The sequence below is a fragment of the Ornithorhynchus anatinus genome, chromosome 14 (assembly GCF_004115215.2).
Source record: "Ornithorhynchus anatinus isolate Pmale09 chromosome 14, mOrnAna1.pri.v4, whole genome shotgun sequence".
NCBI classification, from domain to species: domain Eukaryota; kingdom Metazoa; phylum Chordata; class Mammalia; order Monotremata; family Ornithorhynchidae; genus Ornithorhynchus; species Ornithorhynchus anatinus.
In genome coordinates, this window is record NC_041741.1 from 45,275,668 (window position 1) to 45,299,336 (window position 23,669).

Here is a 23,669-nt window from a genome sequence, read left to right on the forward strand (position 1 = left end):
CTCGTTTTACAGAAGACTGAGGCACGGGGAAGTGAAGCGACTTACCCAAGGTCACGCAGCAGACAAGCGGCGGAGCCGGGGATTAGAAATCAGGTCCTTCTGACTCCCGGGCCCCGTGCTCTCTCCACTAGGCCACGCTGCTTTCCTCATGCCGTGGACAAGCTGTAGGACAAGCAACCGAATGGTGTGACGAATTCCCTGTTGTGCATTAAGACTGCAAGTGTCGGGAGAAGTTTGGAGGGAAAAATAACATGGGGCAGGCAACCGTCCTGCCAAAGGTCAACCCCGCTTGAAGTTGGGGTTTTGATCAGTACTGATTGTACTTCCGCAGCCTGGCGTACTGGATAGAGTACGGGCCTGGAAGGCAGAAGGTCAGGGGTTCTAATTCCAGCTCCGTCCCTTGTCTGTTGTGTGACCCTGGGCAAGTCTGGGCCTCAGTTACCTCATCTGTAAGAGGCGATTGAGACTGTGAGCCCCACGGGGGACGGGAACTGTATCCAACCCGATTTGCTTATAATCCACCCTGGCACAAAAGTAAGCACTTAAATACCATATTTATTATTATTACCTTACTGCCGGTATACATACCTGTCTCCCGGAGGAAGTGTGTGGAGTCTCAGTGGGCTGCTACGGTCTTATCTGTAAAGTTCTAGAGCGGGCAGCCCTCAAAAAAAGTCCAACTCCCAGTATGGCTCTTGAACTGGAGAATTCACCCTATTCCAAGACCTTCTGGATTGTGACTAAGCAAGCCCTGGCCCCAATCCAGCTCACATTCACCTTTCCGATTTACCAGGGGGTGTGTTAGCCACCGATGTCTGCTAAAAGCTTCTAAATCATCCGGTTAAGGGCTCTGAGAAAGTTGTCCAACCTTAGGCTATCACCCCGCAGGGGCGTCGAAGCCGATTCTCCCCAAGATGCAGACCCAAGCTTGGGTCTGATGTTGGGTGGGAGGCCTCTAGCCTGCGAATCCAGCACCCTTCACAAAGGCAGCGCCGTTGTACTAAAGAAAAAGAGGTTTATTTATTTTTTTTCCTTTACATACTTACAGAACTCAGGTGGACAGATGAGTAACGGGACATAGACGGAGAGTCCGGGTTTAATATTTGGTTAAACAAAATACATCTTTTTTGTAAACAGACCCAGCACGAGGCCAACGGAAGGCGGGGGCAAAGCGAGAAAAGTACGAAGGGATAAGCGGTTGGCTTTAGGCCGCTGGCGGGAGGCAGGGCCGGGCGGTCTCCCTTCCTCTCGGGGGACCGAGGCTCCCTGCCCTCGGGCGTCAGCCCCGTCCCCGACTCCCTGTCCCTGAGCACCAGAGTTGGATGTGAACGGAGGAACCAGCCCTGAAAGGTTTGTAGAGTGTCTTTGCATATTCCACTGGCTCACGGGCTCCGTGGTCGGGGCCCCGGCGGGCTCCGGCCCGGGAGAGATGGCTTGCTCTCGTGGACGGAACTGGGGGTCCCGCGGCTCCGTCCGTGAGGTCACCGAGGGTGGCCGTGCCCTCCGGCTGGTGATGGTGGCTTGGAATGTTAGCGTGCAGGGTGGGGCCGGGGCGGGGAGGGAGGCGGTCCTGTGGCGCAAGCAGCGGGTCCGGCGCGCGGAGGACCGCGTGAGAGACGTTGCGGCCGCCGGTCGGGAGGCGGGGGCGCTGGGGGGCTCCGGCCATTCCGGTCTTCCCCCCTACTCCCCTTCCTCCGCGTCAAGAGGCCTTGTTGGCTTGAAGATACATGTGCAGAGAGTGCTGGTGTGTAAACATGCGCTCCGGTCGCGGGGCGGGGAGGGCCGCCGCCGCCATCGCCGGCTCCGTCCCGCCAGCCGGCTCGGGCTCCGGGTGGGCAAGGTTGCCGGAGAGAGGCTGGCCCAAGGTTCACGCGTCCGTCCGCCCGCCAGCGCTCCTGGATTTTAAGGGCCGGCCGGAGAGGCCCGGGTTCCTACCGCCTTCCTCGCCCGGGGCAGCCGCGATTGCGCTTGGGGGGGCGACGGACCAAATGATCGGTCCTTGCCCTCCTCGCCTGCCCCGATTTACGGGAGCCGGGCCCGACGACCGTCGGCCGGAGCCGGGCGGAAGCCGATCCACAGCTGATTCACCCGGGAGACTCGTCATTAAACTCTGCCCCAGTGACACACACGTCCTCTTCCCACAGCGCGGGGGAGGGCGGGGGGGGGGGAGGCCTGCTCTCTGTAGTGCCTCAGACCCTCCCCGTTCATCCTCTAGTCCAGCCACTCCTGGAGCTGTACTTTCTGACACTTACAAAAACCGTTCTCGATCGGTTGGTTTTTGAAGGGCGGATGTGCCCGACGCCCTTCAGGGATGTGTTTCTCCAAGAGACAAGTTCGGTGGTTCCTTTCTCCCCTAGGAGCTTCCGAAGCAATGTAGTGATATAGAGGGGGGTGGGGGGGCCGAGGGTGGGGGACGAAGGCTGGGGCGAGGAACTACTGACACTGAGCCACCGGAGGGTCGGGTGAAGCTTGGCTTTGAATATTCACCCTTCCGCCCCATCGCTCCTGAGCTCTGCGGATCCGATTAGTGCCGTTTGATTTTTTTTTTTTTAACAGAGTTATATCAAACCTCCTTCAAGATTGTTCTTTTTCTTGTGATGGACTGTCTGTCACCCCCCTCGTCAAATCTCTGCACAGATCAATGCTATCGGTGGCGGGGGGCGGCTCTGAGTCAGCGAGCTGTATCGTTGCTACGGTTTCATCAGAGATGGATTCCTGAGGAGAGACCCTTGGACTCCGGGCCCTTTCCGGCCGGTGGCCTGGGCTCGGCGAACGTCTTCAGACCCACCGCTTTAACAGGGAAGGGAAAGTGGAGGCAGCATCTCTGGGCGGACCCCAGGCTGTGGCGGGGTGGGGCGGCGGTGGTGAATTCCAGGGGAGGTCGTGTCCAGTCCGACGTGAGGCCTTCACAGAGGGGGCCGGGGGCGGGGGGGAGGACGTCTCTGCCGGGATCACCCTTTCCCCGTCTCAGCCCCTCTTAGAAATCGGCGGAGGGTTCTGCTCCCTCGGCTGCTCGCTCGACCTAGGAGCGCGGAGCCTTCCAAGGAGAGCCGACCGGAGGCGGGAAGCGGGCCCTCGGGGTCCTCCTCGCGGCTGAACGAGCTGGGAAGGGCGAGAACCCCCACTGCGAAGAGGCAGGTGAGCCCGGGCCCGGGGGAGAGGGGCTGAAGTGGGAGGGAGGGAGGGAGGGAGGGGAGCAAAGGCGGAGCTGGCTCACACGTCAGCCCTCCAGCTCTGCTGGGCCTCCACCTCTTCCGGCACCACCAGCAGCAGTTCACAGTTCTTTCCTCGCAGCTGGTGATTCAAAAATTTCCTGTGGGGAGAAGGCGGAGGTGATAATAAGAATCATGATGGTCAGTCAGTCGTACTGACTGAGCGTTTACTGTGTGCAGAGCACTGTAGTAAGCGCTTGGGAGAGTCCGGCCTAGTGGATGGAGCACGGGCCTGGGAGTCAGAAGGACCTGGGTTCTAATCTCCGCTCCGCCGCCTGTCTGATGTGTGACCCTGCCGATTCTGTCCGTCTCCCCCGATTCTGTCCGTCTCCCCCGATTAGATTGTAAGCCCGTCAAACGGCAGGGACTGTATCTGTTGCCGACTTGTTCATTCCAAGCGCTTAGTACAGTGCTCTGCACATAGTAAGCGCTCAATAAATACTATTGAATGAATGAATGAACTTCCCTAGGCCTCAGTTATCTCATCTGTAAATCGGGGATGAATAATAATAATAATAATGATGGTATTTGTAAGCGCTTACTATGTGCAGAGCACTGTTCTCAGCGCTGGGGGAGATACAGGGTAATCAGATTGCCCCACTTGGGGCTCACATTTTTTTAATCCCCATTTTTACAGATGAGGTAACTGAGACACAGAGAAGTGAAGTGACTTACCCAAGGTCACACAGCAGAAAAGTGGCAGAGCCGGGATTAGAACCTACGACCTCTGACTCCCAAGCCCGGGCTCTTTCCACTAAGCCACGCTGCTTCTCTATGAAGACTGTGATGAAGACTGTGAGCCCCACAAGGGACATGGACCTGACTGGCTTGCATCTACCCTGGTGCTTACTACAGTGGCTGGTCCATAGTAAGCGCTTAACAAATACCGGGAGAGTTGGTAGATGTGTTCCCTGCCCTCGTGTGGGCCATCTTCGAGTATTTATAGCCTGGGTAAAAACTAAGCCCCATTCCCCCTTACTATCATTTTAATGACGGTATTGGTTAAGCGCTTACTGCGTGCCAGGCACCGAACTAAACACTGGGATAGACGCAAGTTCCCCAGGTCAGAGGACTCCCAGACCAAGAACTGGGAGGTCCAATCCCGTCGACAGGCCAAACTGGGGCCCCAGGCGGGGAGTGGGGAGGGCCGGGACCTACCTGAGCTCGGTCTCGCCTCCGATCCACTCAGGAAGCTTGAGTTTAGAGTCGAGGTTGTAGTAAGCGCCTCCCACCTCGCGGACGCAGATCCAGTGCTGCCTTTTGAGGGGGAGCTTCAGCGGGCCCCAGCACAGGCTGGACGGCAGGTTCATGATGAAGCCCGTGACGTTCGAGAGGGCGATGACGTTGACATCCCTGAGGGAGGTGGAGAGAGAGAGAGAGAGAGAGAGAAAAAGAATGTGTGTTAGTGAGTGGGTCCCGGCACCCTGCCTGGGCAGTTCCCACCAGTCCCCCGACTACACAGGGAAGTGGCTTTTCACTCCCAGGCCCAAAGCCCCCACCCGGACCAGCCCGGTCTGGATTACCTGCGTTTGTCCCACCAGACCGCCTCATAGCCTTTGGTCTGAAGTGCCGCCATGATGACGTTCACGTCATAGTTCCCGTTCCCCAGCATGCTCTTCTTGTGGGGGGTCACCATGGTGCTCGGAGACAGCCTGCAAAACATGCCGAGGGGGGGCCGGTTGCCAGGGTTTCTGAACCTCCTTCGTCCCTCCCGGCCACCGATCCGCGTTGGCCCTTTGCAAAGCTTCCCGACAGCTCAAGTGCCATCCTGGTGCAGCCCGAGAGGGTTCCCCCTGCTCCTTTTACGCTTGTCTACCCCTCATCTTAGCTTCAAAACCCCTCCCTTTGCCTCAGAGTGCGATTCAGCCTGTCCATTACGGTCTCCGATGCCCTAAATGGTCCCTAATTAATGATGGTATTTAATTATGGTATTTGTTAAGCGCTTACTATGATGCCAGGCACTGTACTGACCGCTGGGGTGGATACAAGCCAACTGGATTGGACACAGTCCCTGTCCCACATGGGGCTCACAGTCTCAACCCCCATTTTACAGAGGAGGTAACTGAGGCACACAGAAGTGAAGTGACTTAACCCAGGTCACACAGCAGCCACGTGGTGGAGCCGGAATTAGAGCCCATGACCTTCTGACTCCCAGGCCTGTGCTCTAACCACTACGCCAGGTTGCTCCTCAAGATAATAATGTTGGTATTTATTATCTTGAGGAGCAACCTGGCGTAGTGGTTAGAGCACAGGCACCTGGGAGTCAGAAGGTCATGGGTTCTAATTTTGCTTCGCTAGATTCACGCCAGTTACCGCCGAGAGAATCTCTTTCCTTGTGCCTGCACCACCGTGACCTTTAAGGCCACCCCAAGGGATTCCTCCTCACGGTGCGGACCCCCTTCCTATCGGGAAATGGAGTCTTTGGGAGCACCTTCTCTGGGGAAGTGCCTGCCAGCCTCGGGCTGCTGAGCTCAGGGTGTGGGGCAACACATCCTTTTCCGTCGGTTTGCTGAGGGGGGTGTTTCAACCTCTGCTGGGGAGGACTGGTCCTTTGTTTTCTGCGTTTTAGCTCCGTGGTTCTTTTGGATTTGGGACCTGTACCTTTGGGCAGCTTAAGTCCAAAGGGTGCACTGGCGTGGACTGAATAAATACAACTCAGGGAGGCAAGCCGCTCCCGTTGTGTTTCAGTGGCCACGCTCTCCGACCCCAGGAAAAGAACCACCCTGAGGCCTGAGACTGGCGGGGAGGGGGTGCGCTGCCTAAGGTTCATTCAATAGTATTTATTGAGTGCTTACTATGTGCAGAGCACTGTACTAAGCGCTTGGAATGGACAAGTCGGCAACAGATAGAGACAGTCCCTGCCCTTTGACGGGCTTACTGTCTAATCGGGGGAGACGGGCAGACAAGAACAGTGGCAATAAATAGAGTCAAGGGGAAGAACATCTCGTAAAAACGGTGGCAAATAAATAGAATCAGGGTAATGTACATCTCATTAAACAAAATAAATAGGGTGATGAAGATATATACAGTTGAGCGGATGAGTACAGTGCTGAGGGGGTGGGATGGGGCGGGGGGGGGGGAGGGAGAGGGAAAGGGGTCCCCCCCTACTCCCTTTGATGGTATTTCTTAAGCGCTTACTATGTGCCGGGCAACGTACACGTACTAAACACTGGGGTGGATACAGGCGAATCGGGTTGGACGCAATCCCTGTCCCAAGTGGGGCTCACAGTGTCCCCATTTTACAAATGAGGGAACTGAGGTCCAGAGAAGTGAAGTGACTTGCCCGAGGTCACTTAGCAAACAAGTGGCAGACTGGGATTAGAACCCATGACCTTCTGACTGCCAGGCCCATGCTCTATCCTATATGCCACGCTGCTTCCCCCCGACCACTCCAAGTTGGGATCAGGAGCGAAACATACTTCCACCCTGATTCAAAGTTCAGGGGAAATTTAAGGCCACCTGACTTCGGAGGGCAAATCTTGGGACCCAGGACAGTGCCATCCACCAACAGTATTTACTGAGCGCTCACTGTGTGCAGAGTACTGTTTTAAGTGCTCGGGAGAGTACAGTAGGGTTAACGGCCAAGATTCCTGTCCTCAAGGGGCTTACAGTCAGACCATGAGGCCCTACAAGATGGCACCGCTGCTGGTAAGTTGAGCTTTTCACCGATGGGGGAAATCTTAGAATTAATAAGAATTAATTATTAGAATCCAGTGCTTAGAACAGTGCTCTGCAAACAGTAAGCGCTTAAATACCAACATTATTATTATTATCTACACAGAACAAGGGTCGGGGGAGGAAGCTTTATACTGAGCTCTACAGAGCCAAGTGGCCAGGTGAATCAAGCCAGCAGGGTCAATAAAGACAGCGCTCTGCTTTCCGCATGGATGCCTAGGTTGAATCCGATACCAGACATTGGCTGGGGGAGACTTCGGCCCAATTTGGTGACCTTCCCTGCCACCCCTCGGGGTGCAGAAGTGTAAGGGTGAGTGAAGTTGGGCGTGAGGGGAGGCGGAGGAGAAGGGACAGAGGCAACCCTGGCCTCTCCCAGCCCATCACCAGGTAGCAAGCCCAGAGCTGCAATCCTAGCTCACTGCGGGCAAACTGTTATGTTGTATCCTCCCAGGCGCTTCGTACAGTGCTCTGCACACGGTAAGTACTCAATAAATACGACTGTTGAAGGAGGGATAACTTCCTCTGGCCCTTCTCGCAAGATTTCCCTTCTTCCCCTCAGGGTGGGGATGCGTTAGAGGGAGGCAGAGCTTAAGCGATGACTGGTACTTCCCCCTTGGGGCTGGATCTGACATGGAGAGCAACCTGATAGCTGTTGCCAACTAAAAACCACTAACTCCACCTAAATGTCGCCAGCCCTAGGGCCCCATTCAGGAAGATCCTCCTGTTTCCTTCCAGCTCAGAGATCCTGTGGATGGTGTGTAACTGAAGAAGTGTGTTGCTAATGCTAAAAGGTGGGGTTGGAGGATGTCCCTTTCCAGTGAGATGCCTGCAGGGAGGAAGGCACTGGGTCTCAGCCAGAGTCTGCAAGGAGGAATTAGACTCGTTAGCTTCTCCACTAAATCTTCTGCCACGTTCCAGTGCCGATTTCAGGAAGAGAGGGAAGCCAGGGAAGCTTCGGAGAGAGAATCTAACAAGGGTGAAGGTTCTCTGCTTGAAGGTTCTCTGCTCTGAGATCCAAACCGGAGCCTAGTATGGGGTTGGAGGGGCGGGGGAGGAATCCAACCCAATTCTGCTTGGGGCAGGGAGGGGGGTCTTGCTCACTGTGCCTCGATTTTGCCCTGCTCCCTTTCCCATGTCCTCCTTAATAATGGTAAATTAATAATTGTGGCATCTGTTAAGCACTTACTATGCGCCAGGCACCTTACTAAGAGCTGCGGTGGATACAAGTAAATCGGGTTGGACACAGTCCCTGTCCTATGTGGGGCTCACAGTGTCTATACCCACTTTACGGATGAGGTAACTGAGGCCCAGAAAAGTGAAATGACTTGCCCAAGATCACACAGCAGACGAGTGGAGGAGCCAGGATTAGAACCCACGACTTTCTGACTCCCAGGCTCGTGCTCTATCCACTGAGCCATGCTCCTTCTGTCCCAGAACTCCCTCCCCCCTCCATATACATCAGACCACCAGTCTCCCCACCTTCAAAACCTTATTCAGACCCCATCTCCAAGAGGCCTTCCCTGATTAAGCCTCCTTTTCCCCGACTCCCTCTGCTTTATGCATCACCTATACACTTGGATCTGTACCTTCAAGCACATTCATTCATTCATTCATTCAATAGTATTTATTGAGCGCTTACTATGTGCAGAGCACTGTACTAAGCGCTTGGGATGAACAAGTCGGCAACAGATAGAGACAGTCCCTGCCGTTTGACGGGCTTACGGTCTAATCCGGGGAGACGGACAGACAAGAACAATGGCAATAAACAGCGTCAAGGGGAAGAACATCTCGTAAAAACAATGGCAACTAAATAGAATCAAGGCGATGTACAATTCATTAACAAAATAAATAGGGTAACGAAGCACATGATATTCACCCCACCCTCAGTCCCACATCTCTTATGCACATATCCGTAATTTATTTCTATTAATACCTGTCTCCCCCTCCTGACTGTAAGATCCTTGTGGACAGGAAATCTATCTACCAACTCCATTTAACTCTCCCAACCACTTAATACAGTGCTCTGCACACTATAAACTCTCAATTTATATATGTCCATATTTAAGTATGTATATATACACACAAATATATATATATATATACACACAAATATATATACACACATATATATATTTGAGGCTTGGGGGAATATGTGTGTTTTTCTCACATTTTCTTACCATTTTCTCCCTTCTTCACACAACTGATGTTTCATCATTTTGATGTCTATAAAGCGCTATCTGCTAAGTGCCGAGGGAGATTACAAAATCAACAGATTGGACAGTTTCTGTCCCACCTAGGGCCCAAAATCTATTTTGTCCTCATGATGAGATGAGAAGACAGAAGCCCAAAGGGCTACGGCGACTCCCTGCAGAGCCTACGGCAGGCCAGTGGCAGAGCTGGGAATACTATGTGTCAGGCGCTGTTCTAAGCGCTGAGGTAGATACAGGCTAATCAAGTTGGACACTGTCTCTGCCCCACATGGGGCTCATAGTCTTAATCCCCATTTTACAGACGAGGTAACTGGGGCTCAGGAAAGTTCAATGACTTGCCCACGGTCACACAGGAGACAACTTCACCCACTCTGACACTTCTGCACCCCGAGGGCGGGGCGGAGAAGATCACCAAATAACCCAGGCTCAGAACTCACTCTGCCAGTCGCGCTCGGCTCCTACCTGTCCCGTTAACGCGTTTCCTAATTATTTTTGAACCTTTCCAGGATGCCCCTACCATCCTCCTGGTCTCATCGGCCTCGACACCGAATGCCCACGGGTGGAACTGGCCACTGGTCACTCTAAAAAGCTTCTTCTGACCTAGCACCGCCTGCCGCCTTTCCCCAGAACGCCGATTCCCCCATACTCTCTCCTCTGACTCAGCTGACTCTCCCACGGTGCAAATGTAACCAGCACATGTCTACAACCTACAAGAAATAACGGCGAAGCTGAAAATATCATAATCTCTGCCTTTTCTTCCTCTGGCTTATTTTTAGATTTGCATGGGCATTTGTATTTGTGTGGGAATGCTACATTTTGCTGCGACTGGGTTGAACTTGGGTCTCCTTTTCGGGCATAAATGAGAAACAGCACGGCCTAAGTGGGTGGAGCCCAGGCCTGGGGGTTGGAGGACCCGGGTTCTGGTCCCGGCTCCGCCGCTCGTCTGCTGTGTGACCGTGGGCAAGTCACTTCTCTGTGCCCCAGTTACCTCGTCTGTGAAATGGGGATAAGATACCAGTTCTCCCTCCCTCTTAGGCTGGGAGCCCAGTGTGGGACATGGACGGTGTCCAACCCGATTATCTTGTATCTACCCCGGCGCATGTTATGTTACTTGGCAGAGAGCGCTTAACAAGTACCATTTCAAAAAACAACAGCAAAGAATGTAGATGAGGCTGGCGAAACATTTGACACATCTAGGCCACCTTGATACTCTATTTCCTTCTGCTTTTCTCTCAAGACTTTCACTGGACTACAAGCCCCACGTGGGACAGGGACTGTATCCCTGTGCTTACCTTCTACCTACCCCAGGGCCTGATAGGCTGCTCGGCACACAGTAAACCTTTAAACAAACACCAATAAACATTACTCCTAGGCAGATCGTACTCTAGCATTCCATAATTTCAACCTTCCATCCACTCTTGTCTCTCGCTTGGTCCTTTCCCCAAGACCTTGCATTTCCTAGATTGAAAACTAATCCCCATGTGACCTCTTCTCGCTGTCAGATTGAATTGAATGCTCAAGTGCAGGAGATTATTTCTCTTTCTCTACAGGTTTTACGTGTCTTTATTCCCAATACTTGTCCTCTTACATCAACCCCTGAGAGAAGTGGTGTGGCTTAGTGGAAAGAGCCCGGGCTTGGGGGTCAGAGGACGTGGGTTCTAATGCCCACCCTGCCTCTTGTCTGCTGGGTGCCCTTGAGCAAGTCACTTGACTTCTCTGTGCCTCAGTTACCTCATCTGTAAAAATGGGGATTAAAAAATGTGAACCCCACAGGGGACAATCTGATTACCCTCTATCTACCCCAGCGCTTAGAACAGTGCTCAGCACATAGTAAGCACCTCTCCACAGCTAAACCCTCTTCTCCCCTCTTTCCCTCTCCTCCTCCCCACTCCCGTCCCACCCCCTCAGCACTGTACTCGTCTCTGTATATATCTTCATCACCCTATTTATTTTGTTTAATGAGATGTACATCACCCTGATTCTATTTGCCATTGTTTTTATGAGATGTTCTTCCCCTTGACTCTATTTATTGCCATTGTTCTTGTCTGTCTGTCTCCTCCGATTAGACTGTAAGCCCGTCAAAGGGCAGGGACTGTCTCTATCTGTTGCCGATTTGTACATTCCAAGCGCTTAGTACAGTGCTCTGCACATAGTAAGCGCTCAATAAATACTATTGAATGAATGAATGAATACCATAATTATTATTATTATTATTATTAAACCTTCTCCTCAGCACTCTCTCTGGTGTAACCCAAACCCACCTGCGGCAAAGAGAGAAAAGGCTGGATGGGCGAGTGCTCTGCACATAGTAAGCGCTCAATAAATACTATTGAATGAATGAACCACAGGAAGGGAGCCTGTACTTTCCCAAGTGCTTAGTACACAGTACGTGCTCAATAGATACCACTGATGGATTGAGAGAGCAAGGGAGAAAGGGATTGAAACAGAAAGGGAGGGAGGGAGAAGGGGAAATCTTTCTTCAGCTCCTCTTACCTTTTACATCAAAGTCCTCGCTCCTCTTTATATTCAGTCCAATCTTATCCTCTTATCTAGGAAGTTCTAAGGGCAGCCCTTCTCTGCTTTTATTTCATCTTCACCTCTCACCCCTTATTCTCTTCCAGCTCAGCTCTCTTGACTTCTCCTTCTCCATCCGGCATGCTACTTCCTCTTATGATGTACTCATCTGTGCCTTCCATATCCTGGGCACCAGGGGATCTTACTTCAAATTGCATCAATCCTTCCACCGCTGACCTTTCCATTTTCCACACTGCGGTTGTCCCCGCTCCTGCTTCTCTTACAGTACTTTGTTCGCAGTTCAACGGCAAGTTCTTTGGAACGGGGATTTGGGTATTCCTTTGCTCTGTCAAGGGAGCCCTTTTTTTTAACGGCCACCCGAGGCCTTTTACAGCCGGGGAAACTAAGGGATAGCCGTCGGTGGACGGAGAGCGGAACCCACGCCTGTTATCTTTTTGGTTCAATCGGGCAGGGAATCTAGCCTTCCAGCTACGGAAAAAAAGGGCCTGGAAGGGCCCTCGGAGACTACTTCCTGCTGATTGCTGGAGAACAGACGCGTTCAAAATATCCTTTCGGTCCTGAGTCTGAGTCACTGGCCCACACTCTCCGCCTGGAATGGAACCCGGTGGCATCTTAAAAAATGCAGGGCCACGGTGGTTTGGGAAATCTAGCCTCAAGGCCCTTGCCTGCAACAGATAATTGCCCCTTGAGTAGAAACAACTGATTTTTGATTTCGGAAAATAAAGGGATTAACTGCTTTCCCCAGCTACGTCCCCCTGAGGAGAGTGGTGTCACTGGTCGAAGACGGGCAGACGGTGCTTATTTACAAAGCCATGACCGGGAGGCAACTAATTGTGTCCAGCTGAAACAATGGACGACAACCTTTTAACGACTGGACGAAGAGACAGGCCAGTGGACAGGCCACGCAGCTTGCTCTCTACTCCCACCGGCAGAAGCACGGGGCGATCCTCAACTATCAATAAGTCAGTGGGACTTACTGAGCTCTTACTGGGTGTGAAGCACTGTGCTAAGTGCTTGGGAGGGTACAATACAGCAGGGTTGGTAGATACATTCCCTGCCCACAGGGAGCTCACAAGTCTAGAGGGGGAGTTTACAGTATCGAGGCTGAAATGGGCGTGGGGAGGAACGAGGGTGGGGAGATGCGGGATGAATCAGGAAGGATTTGTGGAGGAGATGTGATTTCATTTGTACTCAAATGGAGAGCTACTCCTCATCAATACTGAAAGACGGCTTGGAAAGACCTCACAAAGTCACCCCTTTAAATAAAGCGAACCCAATTTTGCAGTTTGAATCCTGAAAACCGCCCCCCGGCTCTGATGGTCGGCACGGGGCGAGTCTGGTAGACAGAAAGACATCGCCCCTACTTCATGAACCACGGCTTTTACATCCTCGGAATGTGAGTCGATCTCATTTCCATTAGGAAAACAAGCACTCCTATAAAAATTTAGTCAGCATTCCCAGGATTGGCATCATCTCAATCAAAGGCCTATATATATATATATTTTTTTTAAAGAATGGGTTTTCGTCACCCAGGCCTCACACCCGAAAGGAGATGTGGTCAGCTCTATATCACCTTCATGCTGGACAAGCCCGGCTCAAAGGGAAGGGGACCAGTCACTTGACTCACCCACACTGCTTTCTCCCAGCATTCTGAATAGTCCTCTGTTTTCTCTCTCTTTCTTTATGGTATTTGTTAAAATAATCATGTTGGACACAGGCCATGTCCCACCTAGGGTTCACAGTCTTAATCCCCACAGACAAGCTGGCTAAAGCACAGAGAAGTGAAGTGAGTTGCCCAAGATCACGCAGTGGATCAGAGGCAAAGCTGGGACTAGAACCCAGGTCCTTCTGACTTCTGAACCTGTGCTCTATCTGCCAGGCCACGCTGCTTCTCTTCAGTATGAGCGGTGCCCACCTTTCTCTAAGGGGTGAAAATCTGACAGGATCCCAACAAGAGGTTCTGGCCTCACCCAAGAACTGCTCCTCAGCCCCCCCCAAAAATCTGTATTACCCTTAAAAAGATAAAGGGATTCATGGCGTCTCCATCTCTGGGAAGCAGCGTGGCCTAGTGGAAAGACCATGGGCCTGGGAATCAGAGGACGCGGGTTCTAATCCTGGCTCTGCCACTGGTCTGCTGTGGGATCTTGAGCAAATCACCTAACTTCACTGTTCCTCAGTTACCTCATCTGGAAAATGGAGATTAAATCCTACTCCCTCCTCCTTAAAACTGTAAGCCCACGTGGAACAGTCCGCCCGATTAAACCGTAACTACTCCGGTCCTTAGAACGGTGCTTGGCACATAGTGAGTGCTCTGCTGTGACTTCGGGCAAGTCATTCCACTTCCTCTGTGCCTCAGTTCCCTCATTTGTAAAATGGGAATTAGGACTGTGAGCCCCACATGGGACAAGGACTGTGTCCAACTTGATTAGCTTGTATTTACCATAGCGTTTTTGAACAGTGCTTGGCACAGAGGAAGCGCTTAACGAAAACCATTATCATCATCACTAGTACTATTATCACTCTCTCTGGCCTCCCCGCCCCCCCACGAAAGAGCTAAGTGTCAAAGCGTCAAATATAAAGGTCAGGTGCCGTTTCCCTACCTCTGGAAAATCTCTTGCAGTGTTTCCCGGGTAAAGGCGCTGCCGTCCTGGAAGACGTTGTTCAGTGCGTGGAGGGCACACAACTCTCGGCGCTGCTTCTCATGGTAGATCCGGGGTACCGCTGGCTGGGGCAGCTCCAAGGATTCCGACTTGGTCTTGTCGCCTTTCCATGGCACACAACTCATGGTGTTTCTTCCAGAGACGGATGTCTGAAATGCCCTCCCCCTTCCTCTGGAGGAAGCAGGCAATGTTTTCAGTCTTACGGGATGAGCGTGGTTCACCTTACTCCAAGGGGTCCATGGTGTACGCTTTGTCACCGGAGAGGTTGGAAATGAAGACGACAGAACGAATCCCCCTTCCCTATTGTCCCGACACAGAATAACTTTTGTGCTTCCGTTTTATTTTGCCACCGTCTCTGCTGCCAAAGTGCCGGACATCGAAAAGGTCATAAAAAACGCGGGGGCATTTTTCCCTCTCCTCCCCGCCCGCCTCCCTCCAGAGACACGTTTTTTCTCGATGGTTTTCCCGCTTCACACGTGACGACCATACTTCCCTAGCGGGACAGGTCAAAGTGGAATAAATCACATCGTTCCTTTTCTTCCATCTCTTTCGGTCTGCAACTCTGGTGAAGGCGCCAACGTGGCTGATAAAAACTGACCCCCGGGACTGACTCCAGGTGGCAAAGGGCGAGGCAGCCTCAGGGACGCCTCAGGGGACGTTCATTCTCCATCCCCTTGGCAAGGAGGGTCCGGAGCACCCTGCTGAGTTCATGCCACGTTCCTGGAAACGGGGCGCACGGTACCAGCACTTCAAGCACTTCAATGCCTCATTTTCGGTCCCTGTCAATGAGAAAACCACAATCAGCTTTCATATCTTTTCTGTTTTAAATGACAAAAATATGAGGATGCAGATCCGGCCCTGGAGAAAGCCCCGTGGCCTAGTGGAAAGGGCAGGGGCCTGGATCCTAATCCCAGATCCGCCACTTGACCGATGGGTGACCTTGACCGAGCCATTTAACTTCTCGGGGCTCCAGTTTCCCCAACTGTACAATGGGGATTAAATTCCTCTTCTCCCTTCCCCTTAAATCTGGGAGACCCATGGGGGCCAGGGACTCTATTTTACCTGAAAGACCCCTTGTAACTACCCCAGTGCTTAGTACAGTGCTTGGCACAGAGTAAGCGCTCCCCAAATTCCACCATCATTATTCTTAGCAGGTATGGTCAGCTTGCAGGGAAGAGGGAGAACTGGGAGAGACTTCCTAGGGCCTGGCTGCTTTCATTAAGCAAATCCTGGTCTTGCCCCTAGGAGAGGTTTTTATGCTAAGCCTGTGGTTGGCAGAAACAAGGCCCAGGAGGGTTTGTGGAGGGGCGGGGGGGGGGGAGGGAACAGCATGGAGAAAGTCCTTTTCAAAGGAAGCGTGGATGGGGTGGCAGGGATGGGGGTGAGGAGGGGTAGCGACAGAAGGGATGAGGGTGAGAGGGTAGAGGGAAGTGGGGGGATAGGGGTGAGAGGGTGTAGGGATGGGGGACAGAGGAATGGAGGGGATGGGGGTGAGAGGGTGTAGGGTCTGGGGGATGTGCTGAGAGGGTTTAGGGATGTGGGAATAGGGGTGAGAGGGTTTAGGGAAGAGGGAATGGGAGTGAGAGGGTGTTGGGTAGGGGCTAAGAGGATGTAGGGTTGGGGCTGCGAGGTTGTAGGGGTGGGGTCGAGAGGCTGTAGGGACAGGGAATAAGGGTGAGAGAGTGTAGGGTCTGGGGGATGGGGAAAGAGGATGTAGGGATGAGGGGGAGAGGGTGTAGGGACAGCGGATGGGGTGAGATGGTATAGGGTCTGGAGAGTGGGGGTGAGGGGGTGTAGGGTCTGGGGGATGGGGAAAGAGGATGTAGGGATGGGGGATAGGGGTGGGAGGGTGTAGGGATGAGGATGAGAGGGCGTGGGGATAGGGGTGAGAGGGTGAAGGGTCTGGGGGGATGGGTAAGAGAGGGTGTAGGGATTAGGGTGAGAGGGCGTGGGGATGGGGGTGAGAAGGTGTTGGGTCTGGGGAATGGGTAAAGAGCATGTAGGGATGGGGATGGGATGGGAGGGTGTAGGGATGAGAGTGAGAGGGCTGGGGATGGGGTGAAAGAGTGTAGGGTCTGGGGGATGGGTAAGAGAGGGTGGAGGGATGGGGGGATAGGGGTGAGAGGGTGTAGGGGATGGGGGAATAGGAGTGAGGGGATGGAGGGGATGGGGGGAGGGGGTGTAGGGGATGCGGGGATGGGGAGGTAGGGGGAGGGGGAGGTAGGGGATGGGGGAAGGAGAGGGAGGGGCTGGGTGTGGGGCCGGGATTCCCGGAGCGGGGGGGCTCCCGGCCGGCCGGTGGGGGAAGGGAAGGGAAAGGACGGGACGGGACGGGACGGGACGGGACGGGACGGGACGGGATGGGGGGAGGGAGCGGAGAGGGCAGCTTCCTCCCGTTGGGCCGCACGGCTCCCCTCCCTCCCTCCGTCCCTCCCTCCCTCCGTCCCTCCCTCGCCCGTCCGTCCGTCCGTCCGCCGCGGACTCACCCGCCGCCAGCCCCACCTCCGCGGGGGCCGGGGCCCGCACACACCCCGACACACACACCGCTCGGCCGGGACACGGGACACACAGGGACACGGACAGGGACACGGACAGGCCCAGGGACACGGACAGGCACAGGGGCAGCAGCGTCCGAGCGTCCGGCCTGACGGAGGGCGGGGGCGCGCGCGCGCGGCCGGGAGGGGAGGGGAGGGGGCGGGGGCGAGGGCGGGCGCCAGGGCGGGCACGCGCACCTGCGCCCGACGTCACGGCCCGTGGCTCGGCGCGTGCTCCGGAGCCGCCCTCCCGCCCCTCCCCCCGCTCGGCCCCGCCCCCTCGCGCGCGTCACGCGGAGGGGAGGGGGGGCGCTGACGTCACCCAAAGCGGCGGCGCGAGGACGGCCGTTGGCGGGATCAACCAAGTCGGGGCCGGGGGGGGGGGGCGGGCTGCGGTGCGGGTGCGCATGCGCGCGCCCCCCCCCCCATGTGCGGCCTGGGCCCGGCCCCCCGACTCAGCCTCTTGCCCGTAGTTCTCATTACTACTTATAATAACAATAACTGTGCTATTAAACGTTTCCCATGCGCCAAGCCCTGTTCTCACCGCTGGGGTAGATATAATAATATAATTATATTAGACCGTGAGACCGTGAGAAGCAGCGTGGCTCAGTGGAAAGAGCCCGGGCTTGGGAGTCAGAGGTCATGAGTTCGAATCCCAGCTCTGCCGCTTGTCAGCTGGGTGACTGTGGGCAAGTCACTTCACTTCTCCGGGCCTCAGTTCCCTCATCTGTAAAATGGGGATGAAGACTGGGAGCCCCACGTGGGACAACCTGATTCCCCTATGTCTACCCCAGCGCTTAGAACAGTGCTTGGCCCATAGTAAGCGCTTAACAAATACCAACATTATTATCATTGGGCAAGGGATGGTCTCCCTCTGTTGCCGAATTGCCCATTCCAAGCGCTTAGTACAGTGCTCTGCTCATAGTAAGCCCTCAATAAATGCGATTGAATGAATGCATAATAAAACACAGTCCCCGTCCCCCAGTTTCGAGCCCCGTTTTGCAGATGAGGGAACTGAGGCACGGAGAGGTGAAGCGATTCGCCCCATGTGCCCCAGTAGATGTATAATAATAATAATGACGGCATTTCTGAAGAGCTTACTATAATAATGTGGGTATTAAGCGCTTACTCTGTGCAGAGCACTGTTCTAAGCGCTGGGGGAGTTACAGGATCATCAGGTTGTCCCACGTGAGGCTCACGGTCTTCATCCCCATTTTCCAGATGAGGGAACTGAGGCCCAGAGAAGTGAAGTTGGTATGAAGTGCTTACTATGTGCAGAGCACTGTTCTAAAAGCTGGGGGAGATACAGGATCATCAGGTTGTCCCACGTGAGGCTCACAGTCTTCATCCCCATTTTCCAGATGAGGGAACTGAGGCCCAGAGAAGCGAAGTGACTTGCCCCCAGTCAGCAGACAAGTGGCAGGGCTGGGATTCGAACCCATGACCTCTGACTCCCAAGTCCGGGCTCTTTCCATTGAGCCACACTGCTTCTCTGAGCCACGCTGCTTCTCTATAATAATGGCGGCATTTCTTAAGCACTTACTATAATAATGTGGGTATTTGTTAAGCGCTTACTAAGTGCAGAGCACTGTTCTAAGTGCTGGAGGAGATACAGGGTCATCAGGTGGTCCCACGTGAGGCTCCCAGTCTTCATCCCCATTTTCCAGATGAGGTCACTGAGGCCCAGAGAAGTGAAGTGACTTGCCCACAGTCACACAGCTGACAAGTAGCAGAGCAGGGATTCGAACCCATGACCTCTGACTCCCAAGCCCGGCTCTTTCCACTGAGCCGCGCATACTATTAGCGAAGCACTGATCTGAGCACTGAATAGCTCAGCCGGAGGGCCGCATAATAATGATAATAATAATGATGGTATTTGTTATAATGTTGGTATTTGTTAAGCGCTTACTATGTGCAGAGCACTGTTCTAAGCGCTGGGGTAGACACAGGGGAATCAGGTTGTCCCACGTGGGGCTCACAGTCTTAATCCCCATTTTACAGATGAGGGAACTGAGGCACAGAGAAGTTAAGTGACTTGCCCACAGTCACACAGCTGACAAGTGGCAGAGCTGGGATTCGAACTCAGGAGCCCTGACTCCAAAGCCCGTCGCTTACTATGTGCCAAGCACTGTTCTAAGCGCTGGGGGAGATACAAGGTGATCAGGTTGTCCCAGTGGGGCTCACAGTCTTAGTCCCCATTTTACAGATGAGGGAACTGAGGCCCAGAGAAGTGACGTGACCTGCCCAAAGTCACACAGAGGACAAGTGGCGGAAGCTGGGATTAGAACTCACGCCCTCTGACTCCCAAGCCCGGGCTCTTTCCACTGAGCCGCGCTGCTTCTCCACATGGCAGAGTCGGAATTCGAACCCATATGCTCTGACTCCCAGGCCCAGGCACCCTCTGCTAGTGGAAAGAGCGTGGTAGACTGATGGACAGAGAATGGGCCTGGGACTCGGCAGACCTGGGTTCTGATCCTGACTCTTCCACCCGTCTGCTCTGTACATAGCTGTAATTTATTTATATTAATGTCTATCTCCCGTTCTAATCCCAGAACAGTGCTTGACACACCGTAAGTGCTTAAATACATTATTATTAAACTCGTCGTGGGCAGGGAATGCGTCTATTATTATATCGTCCTCTCCCAAGCACTTAGTACAGTGCTCTGCACACAGTAAGAGCTCAATAAATACAACTGATTGACTGACCTCTGCCACTTGTCTGCTGTGTGACCTTGGGCAAGTCACTTACTTCTTTGTGCCTCAGTTACCTGATCTGTAAAACGGGGATGAAGACTGTGAGCCCCGTGTGGGTCAACCTGATTACCTTGCATCTCCCCCAGCGCTTAGAACAGTGCTTGCCACACAGTAAGCTCTAACAAATACCAACGTTATTATTATTATTATTATTATTATTAATAAGTGGCTTCATTTCTCTGTGCTTCAATTCCCTTATCTATAAAATGGGGATAAAGACTACGAGCCGTATGTGGGACAGAGACTGTCTCTATTTGTTGCTGAATTGTACTTCCCAAGCGCTTAGTACAGTGCTCTGCACACAGTAAGAGCTCAACAAATAAGACTGAATGAACGAGCCTGATTAATCTGTATCTATCCCAAGGCTAGGTACACTGCCTGGCGTAAAGTAAACGCTTAACAAATATCCTAAAACAAACAAACAATAAAGCAGCATGGCTCAGTGGAAAGAGCCCGGGCTTGGGAGTCAGAGGTCATGGGTTCGCATCCCGACTCTGCCACTTGTCAGCTGTGTGACTGTGGGCAAGTCACTTCACTTCTCTGTGCCTCAGTTCCCTCATCTGTAAAATGGGGATGAAGACTGTGAGCCTCATGTGGAACAACCTGATTATCCTGTATATCCCAGCGCTTAGAACAGTGCCGTGCACATAGTAAGCGCTTAACAAATACCAACATTTTTTTTTAAAAGCAACTCATTCATTCACTCATTCAATCATATATATTGAGCGCTTACTGTGTGCAGAGCACTGGACTAAGCGCTTAGAAAGTACAATTCGGGCAACAGATAGACAATCCCCACCCAACACCGGACTCCCAGTCTAGAAGGGGGAGACAGACAACAAAACAAGTAGATACGCATCAGTAGCATCAAAATAGATGAATAGAATTATAGATATAGACACATCATTAATAAAATAAATGGAATAATAAATATGTACAACTATACACAAGTGCTGTGGGGTGGGGAAGGAGGTAGAGCAGAGGGAGGCAGTCGGGGAGATGGGGAGGGGAGGAGGAGCAGAGGAAAAGGGGGGCTCAACTCCTATCTCCCTTTGCCTTGGCCGGTGGAGTTTTGGGGTTTTTTTTGGTATTTGTTAAGCGCTTACTATGTGCCGAGCACTGTTCTAAGCGCTGGGGTAGATACAGGGTAATCAGGTTGTCCCACGTGAGGCTCACAGTTAATCACCATTTTACAGAAGAGGTAACTGAGGCACAGAGAAGTGAAGTGACTTGCCCACAGTCACACAGCTGACATGGCAGAGCCGGCATTCAAACTCATGACTTCTGACTCCCAAGCCCGTGCTCTTTCCACTGAGCCCCGCTGCTCCCTGCTCCCAATATCTCCAGTTTTCAGGGCTCCGAGGATGCTTTTCAAATCCATATTCTCCCAGAATGGCTCTGTGCAAACCGATTTTTGGACGGCTTCTCACAGTTGGGAGTATTTTTTTTTAGATGGTATTTGTTAAGCCCTTCCTATGTTCCAGGCACTGAACTAAGCACTGGGAGGACACAAGATAATCAAGGTGGACACAGTCCATGCTACTATTTGGGTTGTCCAGTGGGAGCCATCGTCATCATCATCCACAGTGCCAAGCACGGCACTGAGGCATTAAAAATATGCTGCTGCAGGCTGACCCTGGCCTAACGGAGCTCACAGTCTAAGAGTGATGATGATGGGAGTCAGAGATCCTGGGTTCGAACCCCAGCTCTGCCACTTGTCAACTGTGTGACTGTGGGCAAGTCACTTCACTTCTCTGTGCCTCAGTTACCTCATCTGTAAAATGGGGATTAACTGTGAACCTCACGTGGGACAACCTGATTACCCTGTATCTACCCCAGCACTTAGAACAGTGGTCTGCACATAGTAAGCGCTTAACAAACACCAACATTATTATGATGATGATGAATTCTTAAGCACTTAATTCAACTGTACTTATCTAGGGATTACTGTACTAAGCGCTTGGGAGAGTACGACATAAGAGTTAGCAGGCACTCCCTGCCCGCAATCATCTCACAGTCAAAAGGCTAAACACTATGCTAACTGCCGGGGCGCACACCATGCAGACAGATCAGGCCCAGTCCCTCTCTCACAAAAGACAAGAGATTATGAGCTTGTTGTGGGTAGGGAATGTGTCCACCGACTGTGTTGTACTCTCCCAAATGGTTAGTACAGTGCTCTGAATACAGTAAGCGCTCAGTAAATATTATTTTGATGATGATGATAAGACAACACTCTAAGACAGGGGGTTGGGGGGAGAGCGGACATTTTATCCACGCTTTACAGATAAGGAAACTGAGGCACAGTGAAGTTAAGCGACTTGCCTTGACTTGACTGAAGGTACTTTGTTTTCTCCCTTCGTCCTGCAACCCAATCTAGGTACTTTAGGATTTACAGACCTATCGTCTAGCCTCATTCTCTCAAAATGCGGTAACTGAGTTAGGTAGGTCAGAGAAGAGGGCTTTTTCAGCACTTCATCTCAGAACAGGCAGACTGACAGCCAAGGGATCTTACCTTAATTCAAGTTTTGGTGATTGCCTTTGGGCACTTCCTTGAACGTGGAGAAAACGAGAGATTGAAAAGCCATCAAGCTTGATCTTCGTACATCGTTCCTTAACATTTATTTAGTGTTGTAATACTCATGCGCTGCAGAAAGTCATGCTTCCCCGGAGCTGCTATTGTAGTGCCTCAGGCCAATTAATTCTCATTCCAGATAGGATACCCGTCCCTTTGTAGCAGGAAGTAACAGCGCAGGAGGGATAATTCAGCAGCTCTAATGAAGATAAAGGGATAATTTCAAGTAAAGATAGAGGGATTTCCCAAATCAGAAAACTCTGTTCTGAGAGTATTTGTAATACTAGGTGACATTGCAGTTCCTTATGGCACAATGCCCGGGAGTCAGAAGGTCATGGGTTCTAATCCCGGCTCGGCCACCTGTCTGCTGTATGACCTTGGGCTCCTCACTTCACTTCTCTGTGCCTCAGTTACCTCATCTGTAACATGGGGATTGAGACTGTGAGCCCCATGTGGGACAGGGACTGCATCCAACCCGTTTGCTGTATCCACCTCAGCGTTTAATATAGTGCCTGGCACATAGTAAGCGCTTAACCAAAACCATAATTATTATTGTGTTTCTTGCTTTGATAATTGAGCAGAGAGTAGGAGACCTGGGAATTTTCCCACACCTTTTACTTTTTCACTGGAAAGTAAGGGCTTAGACTTGGATTTTCCAGAAATTTGAAATTGAAGCTTTATTCTGGGGGAGTGGAAGTCTTTCCTTCTTGTAGTTCTTCTAAGGAGGCCTCCTGCAACTCTGGAAAAATACACCTCTTGAGAAAACGCCATATTCTGAGGTAGACGGCCAACCAGGAATGTGGTGAGGCCCGTTTACATGGCTTGGTTCCTGCTTTTCCTACTTGTTTGCCCTTTTACAAATCAATGTCTTCGACGAAGCAGTGTGGCCTAGTGGAAAGAGCACAGCTGTGGGAGTCAAGAGATCTGAGTTCTAATCCTGTCTCCACCACTCGCTTGCTGTGGGACTTTGGGCAAATCACTTAACCTAGCTGTGCATCTGTAAGATGGGGATGAAATAAATATCTGTTCTTTCTCCCACTTAAGCTGTGAGGGACAGGGACCCGATTGCATTGTATCTATCTGAGCTCTCGGTATGGTGCTTGGCAAGTAGTAAGCATTTAACGAATATCACAGTTACTATGTATATTTGCTTTGTAGCGCTATCATATCGGTATTCATCTGCTACTTGCCTGCCACATATGCCCTTGAGCAATTCACTTAAATTCTCTGTATCTCAGTTCCCTCATCTGCAAAATGGGGATTCAGTACCTCTTCTCACTTCTACTTAGACTGTGAGCCCCATGTGGGGGAGGGTCTGTTAATAATGTTGGTATTTGTTAAGCGCTTACTATGTGCAGAGCACTGTTCTAAGCACCGGGATAGATACAGGGTCATCAGGTTGTCCCACGTGAGGCTCATGGTCTTCATCCCCATTTTACAGATGAGGTAACTGAGGCACAGAGAAGTTAAGTGACTTGCCTACAGTCACACAGCTGACGTGGCAGAGCCGGGATTTG

General features: G+C 52.3%; 1 protein-coding gene across 3 annotated transcripts; it reads right to left on the reverse strand.

The window, feature by feature from the left end:
- Positions 1–995: 995 nt before the first annotated feature.
- Positions 996–22,340, reverse strand: JOSD1 (Josephin domain containing 1). Of its 3 annotated transcripts, none has more exons than XM_029078800.2 (5): positions 22,093–22,340; positions 14,233–15,071; positions 4,736–4,864; positions 4,371–4,565; positions 996–3,313 (listed from the first exon to the last, which is right to left on the reverse strand). In XM_029078800.2, exons 2-5 carry the CDS (start codon positions 14,415–14,417, stop codon positions 3,214–3,216), a joined length of 609 nt encoding a protein of 202 aa, XP_028934633.1. In that variant the 5' UTR covers positions 14,418–15,071; positions 22,093–22,340; the 3' UTR covers positions 996–3,213. The 3 variants fall into 3 exon arrangements, with proteins under 3 accessions (XP_028934633.1, XP_039769957.1, XP_028934632.1); XM_039914023.1 differs by lacking the exon at positions 22,093–22,340 and adding an exon at positions 17,025–17,044; XM_029078799.2 differs by lacking the exon at positions 22,093–22,340 and adding an exon at positions 16,779–16,959.
- Between the last annotated feature and the right edge of the window lie 1,329 nt (positions 22,341–23,669).